General features: G+C 39.3%; 2 protein-coding genes across 2 annotated transcripts in view; both read right to left on the bottom strand.

The window, feature by feature from the left end:
- Nucleotides 1–1,363, bottom strand: part of SNX29 (sorting nexin 29) — a 130,450-nt gene extending 129,087 nt beyond the window's left edge. Inside the window, exon 1 of the mRNA XM_032197430.1 lies at nucleotides 1,305–1,363. Coding sequence (XP_032053321.1) covers nucleotides 1,305–1,311 — 7 coding nt within the window. The 5' untranslated portion in view covers nucleotides 1,312–1,363. The remainder of the gene's footprint in view (nucleotides 1–1,304) is intronic.
- Nucleotides 1,364–2,945: 1,582 nt separating this feature from the next.
- TNFRSF17 (TNF receptor superfamily member 17) lies at nucleotides 2,946–18,891 on the bottom strand. The gene is made up of 5 exons (XM_032197762.1): nucleotides 18,642–18,891; nucleotides 14,131–14,254; nucleotides 5,103–5,237; nucleotides 4,601–4,732; nucleotides 2,946–3,483 (listed from the first exon to the last, which is right to left on the bottom strand). The coding sequence occupies exons 3-5, from the start codon at nucleotides 5,215–5,217 to the stop codon at nucleotides 3,221–3,223; spliced, it is 510 nt and encodes a 169-aa protein (XP_032053653.1). The 5' UTR covers nucleotides 5,218–5,237; nucleotides 14,131–14,254; nucleotides 18,642–18,891; the 3' UTR covers nucleotides 2,946–3,220.
- Between the last annotated feature and the right edge of the window lie 160 nt (nucleotides 18,892–19,051).

The raw sequence follows: 19,051 nt of genomic DNA, 5'->3' as shown, positions 1-19,051 counted from the left end.
ATAAGTATAGACCATGGTGTCAAGTTGTAGAAAATTCACATAGGTCTTGGCAAGGGCTACATACACATAGGTTAGCCAACCACTTGGACTACTAGCCCTAGTGTCACACCAGGCATTATTATTTTTAAGCAATTTAATATTTTCTGTCCCCTTAATTTTGTATTTTTTTTTAATAACTACATTATGAGCCTTTCTTTATGCCACAAGAGGTGCCACCTTGCCTTTGAGTCACAAAACTGAATTGAAATGAAGATCCCAAGTCACCTAGCCAGACTTAAGCGCTGATTTGCACAAGGCCACTCCCAGCCTGAACTCATCATTGAAGGGCTGAGGTTTTCCATATGAAAATAATGACTCTCAAGAACTTCAGAATTAGGATTTAGTCTACAGTTTTAAGACCTGAAACATTCAAGAAACTTTCTTCTTCCATGGTTTGAAAGATTTGACTGGTACTTGCATTTTTCACAATGCTAATTTACAATTTTCCCCACAACAATCTATTTTTTCTTCATCTCTTTCGTAATACTTCATTTTCTGCTTACTACAAAGGCGAGAACAAAACAGAGAAAAATACAGCTGTTTTCATTTTTGGTTTCATTTTCAGAAATGGCTGCTATTCCTAAAAAACATAATGTTTAGGTAATTCAGTTGGCTCTTCAATTTTTTTTTTCTTAGCATCTTTGGCAAGCAATCTCACCATGCCTCAAATCAGGATGGAAGAAAAAGCTATGATCCAATTCTCAGCACAGACAACACTCAGGGTTGGAGATTACATCCATCACTGAAGTTGTAGAAACAGAGCCATGAAAAGTATTTTCTAAAGCACCTCCCTTCTTCGTGGAAAAAATAAAAAAATAAAAAAAAAAACTTATCAATGTGCTTCAAGACATACTAAGTGCCACTGATGCTGTCATGCTGTCACGGCAAACAAACCTGCTGCCCGTCAGAATGGACTGTCAGCCCAGTGCCTGCACCCCAGTCACCCCACCAGGGCTCACCAACTGCACGTTAGAAAGTCTTTATTTTGTGAGGGGTTGCTTCAATTTACTTTTGGCCGTTTATTTCCTCAGAATATCCCTGAGTCCTGCCGAAATAAAACATCCGTGAGGGGGCCGGGGCAGCAGCGGGGCGCGGTGAGGGGGACGTGAGGGGACCCTTACCAGGGACCGAAGCTCCCCGCTCCCGCCGCGGGGGAGCACGGCCGGGAAGGAGCCGTTCAGGGGACCCCCGGACCGTTCAGGGGACCCCCAGGGCCACCGCAGCCCCAGCAGCCCCCCCAGAACCGGCCAGATCCCCCCACTCACCACTCATGGTGCCCGCTGGGCTCGCCACCTCCCTCAGCCAGAGCCGCTCCCTCACGGCCCGGAGCCGGGCCGGTCCCGCCACACGCTCCACCCCGGAAAGCCACCCCCTAGCTGCTCCGGAAGATAAACACGGCGGGGATAAACGAGGGCTCTGCACCGGCTGTCGGTTGCCGAGCACGGCCCTCGGCGCCCGCAGGGCCCGCCCGGTCCCAAGCGCCGTGAGGCGGCGGCCCCGCGGCTGAGGGGGCGCTGAGGGGGCGCTGAGGGGGCGCTGAGGGGGCGCTGAGGGGGCGCTGAGGGAGGCGAGGCCGCAGCGCTTCGGGGCGCGATCGCGTTCCAAAAGCGGCCCGGGGAGTGTGAAACCTCCTTCCAGAACAGCTGTCAGAGCTAATTTGAGGCTTTTCTGAACGTTCGTGGATTCATTTTGAGGCTTTATGTCACTGTTTTCTGTTCATCCGCTGTGTAAATCAGAATTGAGGAACTGCAAGGATCGCGAACTCCAACTCCCGGGTCCACAACGGACCACCCAAAAAAATAAAAAATCTGTATGCAGCGTTGTGTGTATTTACCACAAGTTGACTAGAGGGAATGGCCTCAAGTTGCGCCAGGGGAGGTTTAAGTTGGAAATGAGGAGACATTTCTTTTCAGAGCAGTCAGGCATCGGAATGGGTTGCCCAGGGGGTGTTCATGGAAAAGCTGGACCTGGTGCTCAGGGACAGGGTTCAGTGGGTGACATTGGTAGTAGGGGGATGGTTGGACCAGATGATTTTGAAGTTTCTTTTCCATCCTTAATGATTCTATGTTCTAAGTTGCTCCACACCATGCAGAGCAGCAGATCACAACCTTTTTTCTCAAGATTTCCTAGGTACAGCAATAATAAAAACTGTAATAGTCCTGTAGGCATTTTTCCGAGTTCTTGGCTGCATGTGGGAGACCTGCACAGCTAACTCCTAACTGATCCAAACTGGCTGTGGTCAGCCACAAAGATGCTGCAATACGGATCGTTCATAGCATTTGTGCAACTTGCTAGTCTTACAAGCTTATATTTTATCCTTCATGCAAGAACCTTAGATGGAAAGTTAGCTACAAACAAAAGGATTGATGTTATAGTTGTTCAGGAATAACACTGGCTTAATACAAGGAAAATGACATTTGGGAGGCAAGGTGACACAAGTATATTCCTAATTTCAGGCCACATGATAGCCTACCATGACAGTATCTAATCAGCAGTAGTTGTCCAAATAACAATTAAAAATAATAATAATAATAAATAAATTAAAAAAAAAAGCTAAGTAAAAATAAATCTTTATAAGACGGTCTGAAAAAAAAAAAAAAAAAAAGTTGGTATTTAAAGGAAATTGTCCACCATCAGGATTACATGTGTGGTACTCCACAGCACCACAACCCCCTTTTATGTGACCCTGAGATCCTATCTGAGCTGGGTGGGACTCTGTACTCAGCAGAGGTACTCATCATTGGAACATTCCTATTTCAAGCATCACAGAGGCTATTTGAAATTATTCTTTGCAATGCTGGGAATGCTATGTAGATCTTCATTTCTGCCTCAAGCAATTTTCAGCATAAGATCTGAATTTATCATGAAACATATAATTGCAAGATTGTTTATTGATGAGTCTGCAAATATCTGGTGTAAGTAGATAAAATTTCAAAGTACTGAAAGAGCCATTCTACATAGGGACTTTCAGAATTTTAAAATTCCAGTCACTAGTTTGGTATTTGAGAATAATGTAAAAAAAATTGAACAAAGAATTAAAAATAATATGACAATATCAATGAAAGTTTGATTCAGGGTCTAAAAGGAAGATGTACTAGCCTTTCCCACTATAAGTATGAAGATTAATAGCTATACTGAAATAACTGAATTATTATTATGCAGTAAAAAATAGCTACTTCTCTCATAGACACCCAGCACCCAGAATATAGTTGCAGTAATCAAAGGATTTTGTTGTAACTAGAACAGTAGCTCCTTCTTCTGTAGCTGGTAATGGAAATGAAGTTTCACAGCCAGTCTGAGGTTTTACCAAGCCACAGTCACTACAAGTGCATTCCTCCACTGAATACATTAATGTTTCACTTTGAAGTGAGTGTCTAATTCCATCTGTCTGCACACTGCTTTCTGTATTAGCCTTGAGAACATCATTCAGCTCCACAGAAGCACCTGTAATTATACAAAAGTTAATTTAGTACATACGTCATGCTATACCAGACATACAGTTATTAAGGATCCAAGTTTCTTTATATTCCACCTGTATTCCTAGCCTTAGTGAAAGTTTTAAGATGCAGTGAAAGTTGTAAGATGCAGTTATAAACAATAATCTTTCATTGTATGACAATGTCCCCCCTGTATTTCAGGATAAGCATTCAAGTTATCAAATTTTCTAATCAGTTATTATTTATTGGCTGAACATTCCACAGATACCAGTGGAAGTTATTTTTACATTTTACAAATTTTTTCCACCTTCCAAAAATATACCACATACACTTCTCACAGGCCAGAAGATTAAGTAACATTATTTAATTTCTTCTAAGATGGAATGCCAGCGACCTTATCGCTCTCTATAGGTACCTCAAGGGAGGCTGTAGCAAGGTGGGGGTTGGTCTGTTCTCCCACGTGCCTGGTGACAGGACGAGGGGGAATGGGCTTAAGTTGAGCCAGGGGAATTTTAGGTTAGATGTTAGGAAGAACTTCTTTACTGAAAGGGTTGTTAGGCATTGGAACAGGCTGCCCAGGGAAGTGGTGGAGTCACCATCCCTGGAAGTCTTCAAAAGACGTTTAGATGTAGAGCTTAGGGATATGGTTTAGTGGGGACTGTTTGTGTTAGGTCAGAGGTTGGACTCGATGATCTTGAGGTCTCTTCCAACCTAGAAATTCTGTGATTCTGTGATTCTGTATCCTCTACATTTCCATTCAATAGGAGGAGAATGAAGCCATTAAAACAATCATCTGCTATTTAAGGTTCCTAAGTGATTTCTCAAACACCAGCAATTAAGCCAGGTATAAAAATAAGTAACCAAATACAGTTGTGACATAATCTAGAACTAACAAACAGAGATTGTTCATTTTACAAGTCACCATCTGGATATTTTACTCCCTAAAAACTCTAATAACTTCATTGAGACTATCTGAGAAATAAGAAACAATCCACAGACAGTTATCAGAATCTGGAATATGTTATATGTAATACGTAATATGTAATATGTAATGTGTGTACATTATAAGAGCAGCTAGAAGGTACAACAACTTAATTATTTGATAAAGAATCATACTTATTCACCTGTGTTTTTCAGTTTTTCTTTTAGTTGCCTTAGGTGCTTCCACTTAAACAAGACCATTAATGTGAATAAAGTGAGCATTAAAATTACTCCGAAGCCCAAACAAATCCAAAGAACTCCACCTGAATCAGTACCTTATGAAATAAAAAGATGCATTTAAATTCATTGTAAGCAATAACCAATGAACAGTAAACACATGCCCAATACATAAAACTACTTTATCAAAGGAGCAATTTCTATTTCTTTTAAGTGACAGCATAAGTAAAGCTGAAGAGCTTTAACAGTTTACTCTTAACACACTCAAACATACTCATACAGTACTGAAATATGTATATATTGATATACTGTACATGTCTTTAATACTGTTGATCCTATATATTATTCTGATAAACATCTTCCAGGTTTTAGATTACCTTTTTTAAGTTTTTATGTATACGAATCTATGTAAAATAGAACATGAAAATACCCAGCATAGCTATAAAGTACCGCAGAAAAATTACTTACTCTTATCACAGTAGTTTTCACATGAAGGTGGTGGTGTACCAGAACATCGAAGATGACAAGGCTTACAAGAGAGCACTAGATTATCAAAGTATTCATTTTCGGGGCAGTGTGCCATCACGGTCAGTAATTACGGAACTGAAAAGCCACAGATATGGTAAAAGAGTGGGGACCATCTACAAAGGGCTTTTCAATTCTCTGTTTTAGCAGTTCTAAGAACTGTTAGCAGCAACAGACTTTGATCACTGCTCTACTACACAGCATCATGTCAAAAGGGTTCAACTCTGAGGCTCCCAAGAAATTTATGTTCCTTTTTGGCAAATCAAAATTGTAGAAAAAACAGAACAGCTGCACCAAGATAATTTTCAATGTAAATTCTGTCTGAAACAGAAAATGGTTATTTATAGAAGACATTTCTTGAGCAGGTGTTAAACATTACAAGATGTAGAAAAGCAAAAGGATCTCCAAACAGAACCTCACAATAGTTTTTCTTGGTTTTAGAATTTTTTTTTTTTTTTCAGGGTGATAGGGTGCAGTAAGTGTTTTCTTGTAATTTGCAAACTATGAGATGTTTATGTTTTGTTCTTCTGTCCCTGTCCAAAGGGAATGCGATTAAAAATTAGAGGCAGAAGGCACAGCAGTAGCAAGATATGAACAATCCAGTTTCTAGGTGTGCCACTGAGTCATTCTACAACTTCAGACTACTTCCTTCGTACTTGTTTCTCTGTATGTACAATAATATTTAGAATACACAGATGATGAGAGAATTACTTTTTGTAAATGCTTTTCTAAATAAGATACTCTAAATGTACAAGTTCAACAACATTGTATTGTACCAAATACATCTAAGACCTTCAGCTAGAATGGATAGACAAAATACAGAGGTTCAGTTACTGGCATGTTACTCCTGAATTCCAAAGCATCCTCATTTATCTGGTCTATTAGGTTTTGGATGACTTGTTTTGCTTGGTTCACTTTTGGGTTTTCAACTGGCTGTTTTTTTGGGGGGATTCTTTGTTTTGTTTTGTTTTTCTTTTTGCATATAACCATGCTTGTATGAGTAATGAGTACAGAAGACCTAATGAACATTTCATATTTTTTTATCTAAAATAATACCTGTTTATTTATTTTTAAATGTAATGCAGAACCTATGCTGTTCTAAAACTGTGGTACTCAGCACAGTGAAATAGATGAGCCATAGATTTCATTCTTGTGGCAGAGCATACATGACACCTCCCTCCCAGCCGGGTGATGGGGCACACTGAGCATGTGTAGATTTATCTGTATATACACAGGGAGTGTAACATTTCTGAAAATAATATTTGGTCTCCTCCCATGAATTAAAAGCCTTGACAGTAGACCTCTACAATTAAAATAATTTACACATCCTACTTCTGCATGGACATTTTGTCTAATAGAATTTCTTTTAAGCACAAAGTTAGTCATCTAGCAAGCTGCAATAACTGCTTCAATCCAGTATCACTGCTGAAGATTGATTAGAATTACAGGCTTATTTATAGTTAAGTTTCTCCTTGATATGATTAAGTTAATTGCTTTTTTGACTACAGAAAGGGAAGAGAAAAATACTGTATAAGGAGTCATAATTTCATACCACATTACTATGTATGAGACATTTTCCCAGGAAATTCACCATGTGGGAATGCAAAAACTGTTCTTAGTGAAATAGTCTAATAAAGCAATCTGTATTCTAGTCTCTAGCACATTTAATAGCTTGTTGTAGCTTCTGCACTTTTTTTTTCTATAGGCCAGGTGCACAGCTGTAGGCTATTACAAGCTTTTCTGTCTATTCAAGATTAATAGTAACTATACATGAATTGACAAAAACTGATTTAGGTGTGCTGAAAGAAAACATTGATACAGACTGTGAGTGATGCAGAAAACGTCACTGTGAAGTCAGTGCTGGCACTAGAGTCGTAAACAGGTTCTGATTTAATTCATGCTTCATACATTCACGCTCTAGGGGAGGAAGCCTAAGTTAGCACTAGTGTATCATTTCTAGTTCTGATGGAGCACCACTTGGTAGCTTATCCATAGAGTGATTGAAGTTTTTGCTTTGAAGGTGCTGCTTAACCTTTTTAGTCATGGAGAAGACAATCGCATGCTCAACCGTGCTCTGAAGAAGGCAGATGTTCATGAAGGTATCTTCATGGTATCCCGAAGTGTGATGAGTGAATTTCAGGAGAGACTGTAATTTCAGGAAAGCTGGTTCCAATGCTTTTATCTATCAATATAATCCCATTGACTTCAGTGAAGTGCTTTCTAATGTTATACAATATTTTCCAACAACTTCCTATTGTTGTATTTTTATATTCATGTATACAACTTGTACTGAGACCTCTTATTATTTTAGAGAGAAATCAGCTGCCTAATTCTATTGTTTCCTGCAGCTGGCTGCCACACAATACTGTATCTATAGGATTATATCCTACAGTCTTTACTACAGTAAAATTCCTCATGAAATCTACAGCTCTCAAATTACAAAAATTGCAAATTATATCACAGCTGCTGAAAGCTTGTAACATTATTTTAGTGGACTATGGAAATCACAATGTGCACCACAACAGATGAATGAATCAGTTCCTTTATCAGTTTCATGCTTTTTTTCCCTCAATTGTACTAGGGATATGGGGGGATTCTCTCCGTTTTGTCTGCTTTTTACAGTTTTCTTGTCTCATTTTTAAGTACAGTAATAACATTGGCTTTTTTTGTTGTTGTCTTGACCTTTAACTAAATTATATATGTACATTAATTTCAAATATTCCTTTGAATAAATTGTATAAGTACGTTAATTTAAAATACTAGCTTTCTTCAACAAAGTAGTTTTGCTAAATATACAGGTTTGTAGCATTTTCATATTGATTTGAAGTTTCTCAAAGAAGAGCAAGATGTTCTGATTGACAGTGGGGAGAATTTTGCTGAAAGATGACAAAATGTTGTTGTTAAATAGCGTGTAGAAATCCCAAGTAGGCAACACAAATAGTACTGTTATGTTTGAACAATGATAATTGATAAACTCCTTAACAATACAGCGTTGTGAGCATGGAGAAAGGATCCTTGAAACTTGCTTGCTAGTGCTGGGTACTGCTAAACAAAATACCTTTACATGCTATTTGTCTTCTTCAGAATCTTTTTGAATGGAAGAGTGATTCTACTGAGAAGTGTCTGTGACTTCCCCCGTATGCATCCCCATTAGAGTATAATAAACGTACCAGAAAGACCATTCCAAATGTCATTATTTCCATGATTTAAAAACAAACAAACAAACAAACAAACAGTGATTTCCATTATCTGTTGACCAGTTTATTCTCCTTTATTACTGTATCACTGCATTTCTTTATAGTAACTTCTCTTTTCACTCTCTCTCCTACCTAAAAAGAACAGCAGCATTTCTTCTTTTTGTTTCCTTTGCAGCATAAAAAAGCTCACCTAATCCATTTTCATACAATACTTCATTACATCTGTATTTCACTTTTCTTTGAACCTGTCTGAATGCATCTCACGAACATGGATAATCAGAATTGCATGAAATATTCAGTATTTGAGCCTTGCATGGTGGCACCCAGACACTGCAATTTCTTACAGAAATCTCTCTTGATATACACAACACTGCATTTTCCTTTTTTTCCATAATCATGTCACCTTTGTGCCCCAAAAGTTATATGTTGATCATTCACTGCACCTCATGTACTTCTTCTCTCATTTCCAATTTTAACTAATGAGTTCCCCAACTCGTGATGTAAGTTTCCGTTCCTTAAGTGAAAAACGTTGCATTCTAAGCAAATAACTCATCCTGTTTCTGCTCAATCCTAAAGGACATATACTCCTTTTAATATAGTGTCTGCAGTTCTCATGTTGATGATTCTTTCAAAATTAGTTCACAAACTTTATTAATCTATTCCTATTTCTTGTGTTACCATTAATCAAAACATTAAATTAGTCCCTACATCAATCTTTGAAGAGCTCCTGTAGTTTCCTCCTGCACAGAAATGGTACTTTGCTGAATGGTTGCTGTATGTCTTAATTGGTTATTTTATCAGTGCCAACAAACCCAGTGCACAAATAACCTAAACTCTCCCCACCCATGGGAGGAAAGAAATGGAAAACACAAGGCTCAAATCACATATATCACAAATTGAGGTGAGGATTCTTTCCAAGATGAAATCTTCTGTAGTTGATAATCTGTCTCCAATAGCAGTCTTCTGGTTCACAGAACCTATTAAAATAAGCTTTCTTTCCTAGTATTAGACTTCTGAACTACTTAATTTTTGCTATTAAATTCCTTCCTCTCTTTTCCTAGTCCATAAGAAGTAGGTCTGCCTTTACTTACTGTCAATGGCTTTTTTTTTTTTTTTGTATAGATGTTGTGAAATACCTCTCCCTCCAAAACTGACATTGCTGACACTCTACTTGAATACCCCTGCTGTATGAAACACAGAACTGTTAATATCGTGAGTCTTAAAATAATTTGTTACTCTAATGTAATGAGCTATATTCTGAATCAGGCTATTTTGGCACAAAGCCGATTTATGTCTAATTAGTCAGACAGGTCTACAGGTCATCAGAGACATGGTAGATTATATACAGCTAAACTGATTAAATGTCTTGGTGTTAGTGAAAGGGATAGTCCTGCTCTGCACCCTACAGTATTCTGAAGCATAGGTAAGGAGAATTTTATCTTTCACTATTTAATTTGGGAAAAAAAAAATAATTAAAAAAAAAAAAAAATTAAAAACACCTATGAGTTTCAACACTGAAATAATATAATGAAAATTCTGGACAGAATACCCCCAAAAAAATAATACACTTTTGTCAGTAATACAACATAAAGACTGAAATTCATCTCTCAAATCATTGGCTCAAGGTCTATGTACCACACAACTTCAACAACTAAGCTTTGTTTTGACACTGCTTTGGGATTTCTCTTTTCATGCTTCTGCCAGCTTCTTTGCCTGGCTGTACTTCAGAAATTCTGTTGGCATAATTACATAGCATTTAACAACCAAAAGAGGGTTTTCTGCTAGGGCTATTACATTCCCTTCACAAACAACATTAGCTAAGGCTTACAGCAGAATTTTTCTGGCTGTAGAGCTGCTTCTACAACGGTCATTTCGTGCTGATACAGCTCTTCTGGGTAGCATATGTAAGCCTCCTCCCCCCACTAAAGCAACTAACCAACCTACACTTTCAAGTAGTTTAGTATAGGCAGTACAGGCTTGGTCCTCTCCAATTCTCTAAAGCTATTTACCAAGAAAGTCCAAAGAAAAGAGTCCTTTATAAATGGCCTCATCACAACAATCCTAAAAATCTCTGAGATGAATGCACATACAAAGAAGAAAAAAAAACAGTTTTTCTTCCCAGAAGTTTCGGCACTTCAGGGAACAGCAGTCTTACAGACAGTTATCTCCTTAAAAAAGCATTAAAATCATCTGAAACGATTATTTTCAGAAATCCATATTCTGCTAATTGTATATGTTATGGCTGGGAGGAGATAAACTGTTCTAGGAATAGGGTACACACTGTTAATAAACAAAAGAAAGGGGTTGTTAAAGGATCCGTTGTGCTCATCAACTTCTACATGCAGCAAAGAACAATGCTCTTTTTTAGGCACAATATTGTTTAATTTTGTTCAGGCACAGTGCAAAATGTGGATTTTGCCTGTTCGGTTCACCACATTTTAATTAGACCACTGCTTTGAAAAGAGTGATGTTGCTGTTGCTACATCTGGTATTTCCAAAAAAGATTAAAAACAAAAACCAACAACTCAAAGAAGAAATGTTCCTTAAAAGCAGTAATTAAAATAGCAATAGTATAAACATTTTCAACTAAATGTCAGAGAACTTCTGCACTCTTTACTATGCTCCAAGCTTCCTTAGCTAGAAGCTAAGTTAGAAGAGAAGAACTCCACAGAAAAGAAAAGCAGTGTTAATAGGCTTTCCCTCTGGGGAAGGAAGATGATCTTTTCATTCGTCTGATATTCCACATGTGCCAACATAGTTATGTAACTACTAAGGACAATGCATAAAACAATAAATGTGCAAGGAAGTTTGGATTAAGCTAATACTTCTTAAAATGCCAGTGACATTTTTATGATGGTGCAATAGTTTCCACAGAACATAGTTTTTCCTTTGTTTCTTAATGTAAGCACTTACATTTTGTACTGCAAAAATAATCTCCCACATACTACCATTTTAGGGACTTTGCAGATGGGGAAAAATAAATAAATAAAATTAATCAGTGATATAGTCCCAACAGGATTAATGCTGTTACAAGAAAAATACATGTGCATGAACACTCATGAATGACATGAAGAGCTTAGCAGACGCTACAGTCTGACAAGATTGTTTCTTCTGATAGATTAAGCCAAACTTTCTAGCCATTCAGTCTCTGTGGACAAGTTTAGGTAACAACAATTACTTTATTTCAAACTCCCTTGTAGGGCCTCACATTGCCAATATGTGCTCCCTCCTGAGACAGGAGGAAAATTCTAATTGATGTAGTTATCCCTGTTCCAGAATAATTCCCTCTGCAAATGACATTTTCTGGAATAAAAACACTCACATATAGTAGTAATTCCAGAGTGATTAGTTCTATCTAGAAACAAGCTCACTGTTACGTTCTCAAGATTTCATAACAAAACTACTTTCTGCGACAACATGATGAAGAGCTATAGAAGAGCATTAAAAATCAAATTATGTTGTTCTCACTTCTTAACAATAATGCCATTTTGCTTTAGTCACTACTGAAACTAAAATCTTATGGGATCTCTACTGGACAAAACGTTCCCTCCACTTAAATTCTGGAGAATTAAGAGGCGGGGGGTGGGGGAAGCATATGAAAATCCCACATGGAACTAATTTTCTATTCCCACTTCCCAGGATACAGCACATAAAATTTCTGTATGAAACATAAGTGCCATAAAACTCTTACCATGTGTATAATGTGTCTAATGCAGGAGATCTGGCCTAGAAATGTTATGGAATCCAACAATAGACATGGTAACTCTGAGCTTCTCCATGTCAGGTAGTTGATGCCATAAAAAAAGGTGTGATTACACAGCATTCTATGGACCCTGCATTAACAACCTATATGGATATTTTTAGAGCTAAGATCAACATTTTCATTATCTCACAAAAACATTCTTTGCTAACATAGCCTGGAAAAACTGTATCAGGTACAGCTGAACTCTGTTTGATAGTAGGGACTTGCCTTATGCATCTATCTATGTTAGACCGTAAGCCTCACTTTAAATGCTAACCACTTTTTCTGCATTTTTTTAAATCTTTGCGTCAAACTAAAAGCCTGACTATTTGATGGTAACCAGAATAGTAAATTTTCTCCACTATTTAACTCCATTTTAGAAAAATACTAGTTTATAACCAGTGGAAGAAAATCTTCTGAGGACCTGGAACTTAAAAGTTACAGTTGTTGCTCAGTCAAGTCAGCGTCCCAGCCTCCGAGATTCTCAAATTTGTCTCAGGGGAGCCAAAATACACTCTGTTTCAATTTGTCACTTCCACAGAATTTATACATACTGTGCTCATAATGTTTATTTGCCGCATCCAACAAACTTATGGGTGAAAGCAAAATTACTGTGACGAAGCAGAAGGTTAATTTCCTAATCACAATGTTGCTAACAAAGTAGCAAGATGAAAGCATAGGAACAGTTGAACAGGGATCTGGGTTGTATTTAACAGGATTTATTTCCAGCTGCTTCAGTATCTTCACTGACATGACACCTCCTCTCACTGATCCTACACCTGGCTCTAAAACCACACAGTCTGCCTTTCTTCAAAACAGATTCTCCCATCACTTAAATTCCTAACTCAGTCACTGCACACATCATTAAAGTGATCTCATTCTTCCCTTCCTTGGATGTGTTCTTTGCTCAGCACATTCCTTCCACATTAAGTAATCCTTTTGCTATTTACATTTTCAGTTGTCATAAGGTTTATAAACACCCCAATCTTTGTTTATTTTGATCTTTGATTGCAAAACAAAAAACCATACATAAACAACAGTTTTGATAGCAAAATTATTTAACCAAACCATCTCCCCCTACTATTTATCTGTTTGGAGGGTTTTGGCATCAAAACCACAAAAGAAATTCTGCCTAAGGAGTAAACTGCCATGACTGTACATGCAAAGGGAGGCACCTTGAATGAGGAACTAGCTAGCATCCATCTTAAAGATTTTTCAAATCCAAACAACAGGCTAGCTAAGCTACAGATCACTCAGCTGAGAACTCTATTTAAAGTCACCTGAAAAGAAAAGGGGGGGAGGGTGGAGGAAGGCAATGGCTCTTATTAAAAGAAGACCTTTCAGTCTTTATTTCTAGAGATGTACAAGCAAAAGAATGAAATGTTGTGTCCACATATAAAAGTGAGAAACATGTGACCATCTTGGAAGACAATGAGCTGAGCATCTGGAGTGTTTGAGACATGAGAACATGGAAACAAAGAAGTATACTGTGGTATTTTGGTATACAGATCTATGTATTTCTTTTGCTTTCTGAAGTACAAACAATTGATTGTATACCCCTTATGAAGCCTGGAATACGTGCTTTACCTGCACTGAAAGAAAAGCTTTAACTCTAGATTAGAGGCCTTGGAAAGAGGAGTCAAGGTCGGAAGCACACTTCACCAACCCACAATGAAAATGTAAAAGTTGTTGCTGAATTCCTTTGAGGATACCCATTTGTTAGCTTGGAGTAGTTCTACAACTGGACTGTGGAAGACAGCTTATGCTTTCCCACATTAGGAAAGCCAAAGAAGAATTTTATTTATATCTCCTCCTGTCAGAGAGCTTAAAATAAAGACTGAACGTAAAACACAAATACAGCAATCATGTGAGTGTCCAGCAGAGGGAGAGTAATAGGTTCTGAAACAGCATTTGTTAAATAGCAGGGTTAGAACAAACAAATCGGTGAAAAGACGTTTCCAGGTCAAGATATCTTAGTCTGGATTATACATGGTCTTGTGCAAATATAAAAGCCTCTTTGTCATTCACTTACACTTCCGAGAACACGTGCAGAACTTAGGATAGCCTCAGCTCTTGAAAAAGCCATCATGTCGAAACATAACGTGGTGGTGGTGGTGGTGGTGTCTCTACTTCTCAGCTACGTCTCCAGAGACTACCTGGAAAGAGAAATTGCCAGAGTTTAGAAGTATTGTTTTATAGTCTCCTGGCACCTAACCAAACTTAAACTAGTTCATTATTTTCAGTTCTGTGTCAGACCTGGTGAATATAATGAAAGTTAGTCCAAAAAAAAATTATTTATATGTATATATAAAAATGCAGTTTTCCCTCAAGAGAGGTATATCACTTGAATTTCGGTACATCCTTAATCTATATCTGTCACAAAAACTGTCTGGACTCATCTAACTCCTCTTGTTTCTTTTATGTAATGTTAAATTGAATGTATAGAATGCCTTTTGGGCTTGTTCCTTCACATGTGCTTCACATGAAGAGCTGTGCTTCCATAATGGCGGTGTCATAGCTGAGCACTGTTTCCTATGTTATTCTTCTAATGTTAGTAATTTATCTTGCATCTTTTGTCTTTTCTTCCTTGCAGGTAAATAACTTGTTCTTTTGGCTTTGTTCATTAAAGACTCAATCTGACTTCAAAGCAATCCTAAATATCAGGCTACTCATTTAAGTGCATAACTAATGTACATATTTGAATACCTTTTAAGTTTCGGGGCACAGCGTCACAGTGCGTCAGCTGAATTTCAGCTTGCTGCTACACCAGAAAGGGAGGTCTTACTCCTTTCCTGCTCCTCCCAGTCTCAGCCAAACACTTTCTTTCCCCATGTTACAACAGCTCTGGAATTGATCTGATCTCAAGGCAAACTGAGTCAATTTCCTGGTAATCCTGCACCCTAAAACTACTCTCCTCCCTTAGTTACTTTATGGAATTCAATGAGCTAAGAAATTGGTAATGAGCTGTTGACTGTTTGGAGCTGTGAACTTGTGTGAAGCTGTCTAGGGAAAAATATTTTTCTTTTTGCCTTCAGTTCACATAACTGAAACATTGGTATTTATAGGTATGTCTGCTGGGGTGCAAAATGTTTGTAAGAACCTTGGACGAAAGGTTCTACTGGAGTACAGAATACTAGTCCCAATTTTATATGAACGAGGACTTCCATTTCACTGCCATAGGATTGACTTATCACAGGCTAGAAACTAGTGGTAAACTTGTGGAACGTACCCAAGATAGTTTAATATATGAATAGGTATCACTAAAAAAAGGAAGTCTTGGTCCCCACTCTTACTTTATACCAGCTCTGGCATTTGCAACATCTTAAGAGTTGATTCATTTCAGTAACCCAGGAGGAAAATGAAAGTAGACCATTCTTTAACTAGATTAATAGGATGAACTCATTCTGCGAAGTGTCTAACAAGACCTAGAAGGCAGTGCAGGGATGGGTAGAAATGCGACTGATGGGGGGGAGGCAGTTTCTCTGCCCTCCAGTCCCAGCTTGTTCACCCTGACATGACCCAATCACTTATTTTCTAAGCAGTGCTTTGATAATGCAAATCAGCCATGATTTGATGATGAATAGGTGGTGATGAATATAGGTGGTTCTCACTGAGAAAAGCTTTTTGGTATTTATTAAAAGCAGAGATAGTGTATTTATTCTAAACACTGTGATGCAGAGAGATTTAAACCCAGAAAGATTTTATAATGCTTTAAAACCTCGACAGAACACCGCTATTTACATTCCAGTCGATATTTTGCCAATAAAATTATCACGATTCCACTTAGGTTTTGTTTTGAGTACCAGCTGTTCCTAAGTGGAAAAACAAACTACTAGCCCTGTTAAAAACTTTGTGTTTGAGTTTACATAATTCCTGTGTGTGACACAGCCTGCAAAACAGGTTTGTACACTCTGAAGGACGGTTGGCATCTTCTGAAATTCTGTGGGCTAATTGCTTATATCCTAGCAAGTACCTAGGAAATAAGCATCTGTCAGGGAAGCAGGGAATCTTGGATACCACAAGTAATCATTTTTCCCCAAAATCAGTGGTCATACATACTTCCATGCCTCTAACCAAAATGCAATTGTGCCCCAAAACAAAACAACAACAACAAACAAAAAAAAAAAAGCTAAGAAGGCAGGAGAAGAAGGAGTAGCACAACTTTGGGAGCTGTCAGATCAAAGCTCTATTTCAAAAATATTTAGGAAGTCTTTCTAAGGAATGCCTAAATGCTTGTAAGGATTGCTGCCTACATGTTCTGTGTGCTGGTAATCTTAAAATAAGCCTTAATTACTCTGAAAATGTAGTACCTGCCTCCAGTTAAGCCTTTCCTGACTTGCAGGCTTTGTCAAGGCTTTTTTTTTTTTTTTTTTTTTTTAAAGGCTTGCAATGCAGCATTGTAGTCACTATAAACCTGAGCTATTAAATGCTTCTAACGACAGGAAAAGTGTACAATAGCAAGCTACTCTGTCAGCAGAATTCATGAAGCTTGGTTTCCACTGGATTTTTATCTATTATTCAACAGTGGTAACTCCCAAGCTCCTTTTTTGTTCCAAATGTTGTTATCACTAGGGAAGAGGATTTTACTTCTGTCTGATCTTCACTGAAATTACCAATGTAAATCTTGTTGCTTTATCCAGCTGTTTCTTTCCACAAAAACTGAAAAAAAAATTAATTAACTTTTATCTCTTGTGAAATTTGCTGAAGCTGGACAATGCTTTCAAAAGTTAGTAAAAGACTTACAGATAGGGAGAAAAAAAAAAAATTGCAAAAGCCTTGTTTCCATACTAAATGAAACAAATGAAACAGAGCTACAGGCTGGGAGAGGAATGGTTGGAAAGCTGCCAGGCAGAGAAGGACCTGGGAGTGATGGTGGACAGTCGGCTGAATATGAGCCAGCAGTGTGCTCAGGTGGCCAAGAAGGCCAACGGCATCCTGGCTTGTATTAGGAACAGTGTGGCCAGCAGGGCTAGGGAGGTGATCGTCCCCCTGTACTCAGCTCTGGTGAGGCCGCACCTCGAGTACTGTGTTCAGTTTTGGGCCCCTCGCTACAAGAAGGACATCGAGGTGCTTGAGCGGGTGCAGAGAAGGGCGACAAAGCTGGTGAGGGGCCTGGAGAACAAGTCCTACGAGGAGCGGCTGAGGGAGCTGGGCTTGTTCAGCCTGGAGAAGAGGAGGCTCAGGGGCGACCTTATCGCTCTCTATGGGTACCTCAAGGGAGGCTGTAGCGAGGTGGGGGTTGGCCTGTTCTCCCACGTGCCTGGTGACAGGACGAGGGGGAATGGGTTTAAGTTGAGCCAGGGGAGTTTTAGGCTAGATGTTAGGAAGAACTTCTTCACTGAAAGGGTTGTGAGGCATTGGAACAGGCTGCCCAGGGAAGTGGTGGAGTCACCATCCTTGGAAGTCTTCAAAAGACGTTTAGATGTAGAGCTTAGGGATATGGTTTAGTGGAGGGCTGTTAGAGTTAGGTTGGAGGTTGGACTCGATGACCTTGAGGTCTCTTCCAACCTAGAAAATTCTGTGATTCTGTGAAATCAGATACCTACTAGTCAACAAATGTCACCTAACAAGCAAAGGCTCGCATTTAGAAAAAATAATTTTAAAAGTAGAGTCCTATCTCAAGGTGTTCATTAGGATTCTAGCTTCCCTTACTCCTATAGCCTGCTCATCCGTGTTACTGTTGTAGTATTTAGAATCTTCCTAATTACAGTCAACTTTGAATAATAGACGCCCTGACAATGTGTGCCTGAAAACTAGAAAGGAGCTAGAATAACCAGACCAGGGAATAACCAGACAATACCTTTCACAAGGTCTTTAAAACTCATTTTTAAGGTCCTGGTGATACTAAGTTAATGGTGCTTGAAGGAAAGACCTTCACCAACCAGGTATATAGTCTATAATCATGAATTAATTTACTTTTATTTTCTTTCAAAGTTAATTATCTGTGGTGTTGGTGGGGAGTTTTTCTTTTTAGCTTTTTTAAGTGCTGCCCTTCACACTGGCGTTATCCCTGGATATGATCAGTTAGAAGTACATTTCTGCATTAACATGTATGTTACCTACCACATAGAACTTTTTGCTTGTCAAGGGCTTATATGTTTCTCCTCATGTGCAACTAGGAACTATCCAGCTCTTCAGTCAGCATAAAGTCATGTAAATGCCACGTCAGGAGAGCTTCTGCAGTTCTGCAACCCAAGCTGCAGTGGATTTTGCACTGAATGGGGATCTTTGTATTTTAGTTTTAAGGCCGTCTACTTTCAAAACAACTCCATGACTTGTCCTAAGCATCCTAACATAAATAACGCTGTGAGTGACTCAGTCCTCGCCCGCGAGCACTCCAGCAGCCTCCCTGTTCCCAGGCACCAGCTCTGAACACCTATATTTAACCTTCCAAGCCAGAACACAGCCGCTGCCATGTCCAGCCTGACAAACAAATCTCTTATTTCCTGTTATTCCTTCCCTTCTCCTCCAAAGATACGTAACGTATAGGTTGTGTGTTTTGTTTCTTGTTTTGTTTCTGAATAGAAGTTCTCATAGCCTTACCAGTCGAAGGTCTCCGTACTTGGCACCTAGCTTAACGGGGCTTTTTTCACGATAGCCAACAACTGAGTCGGCGTGCTGTGGGAATGCCAAACCCCCAAGCTTCAACGCGCCCTGTCGGCCCACGGCCACCTTTGCACAACGTTCACAGGCGCCTCGCGTGGGAGCAGCCGTGGTGAGGGACCTTAACGTGAGGGCACACGGAGGTGACAGCAGCACAGTTTCCGCGCTGTCACCGCCAACCCGGGCTTTCCAGAGGCGGCAGGGGCAGCTTCCCACGGGTAACGGCCGCCACGCCTTCACCTGGCCCCCGAGCCGGGTGTGAGGGGGGAATCCAGTCAGGCACGCGCTAGGCCGCAGCCCGGCGGGGCCGCGCCCGTTCCGCCCGGCTGCCGCCCGGGCCCCTCACGGGG

The sequence above is a fragment of the Aythya fuligula genome, chromosome 15 (assembly GCF_009819795.1).
Source record: "Aythya fuligula isolate bAytFul2 chromosome 15, bAytFul2.pri, whole genome shotgun sequence".
NCBI lineage: Eukaryota > Metazoa > Chordata > Aves > Anseriformes > Anatidae > Aythya > Aythya fuligula.
The sequence above is the reverse complement of the archived record's forward strand: the minus strand, read 5'-3'. Positions and strand labels throughout refer to the sequence as shown.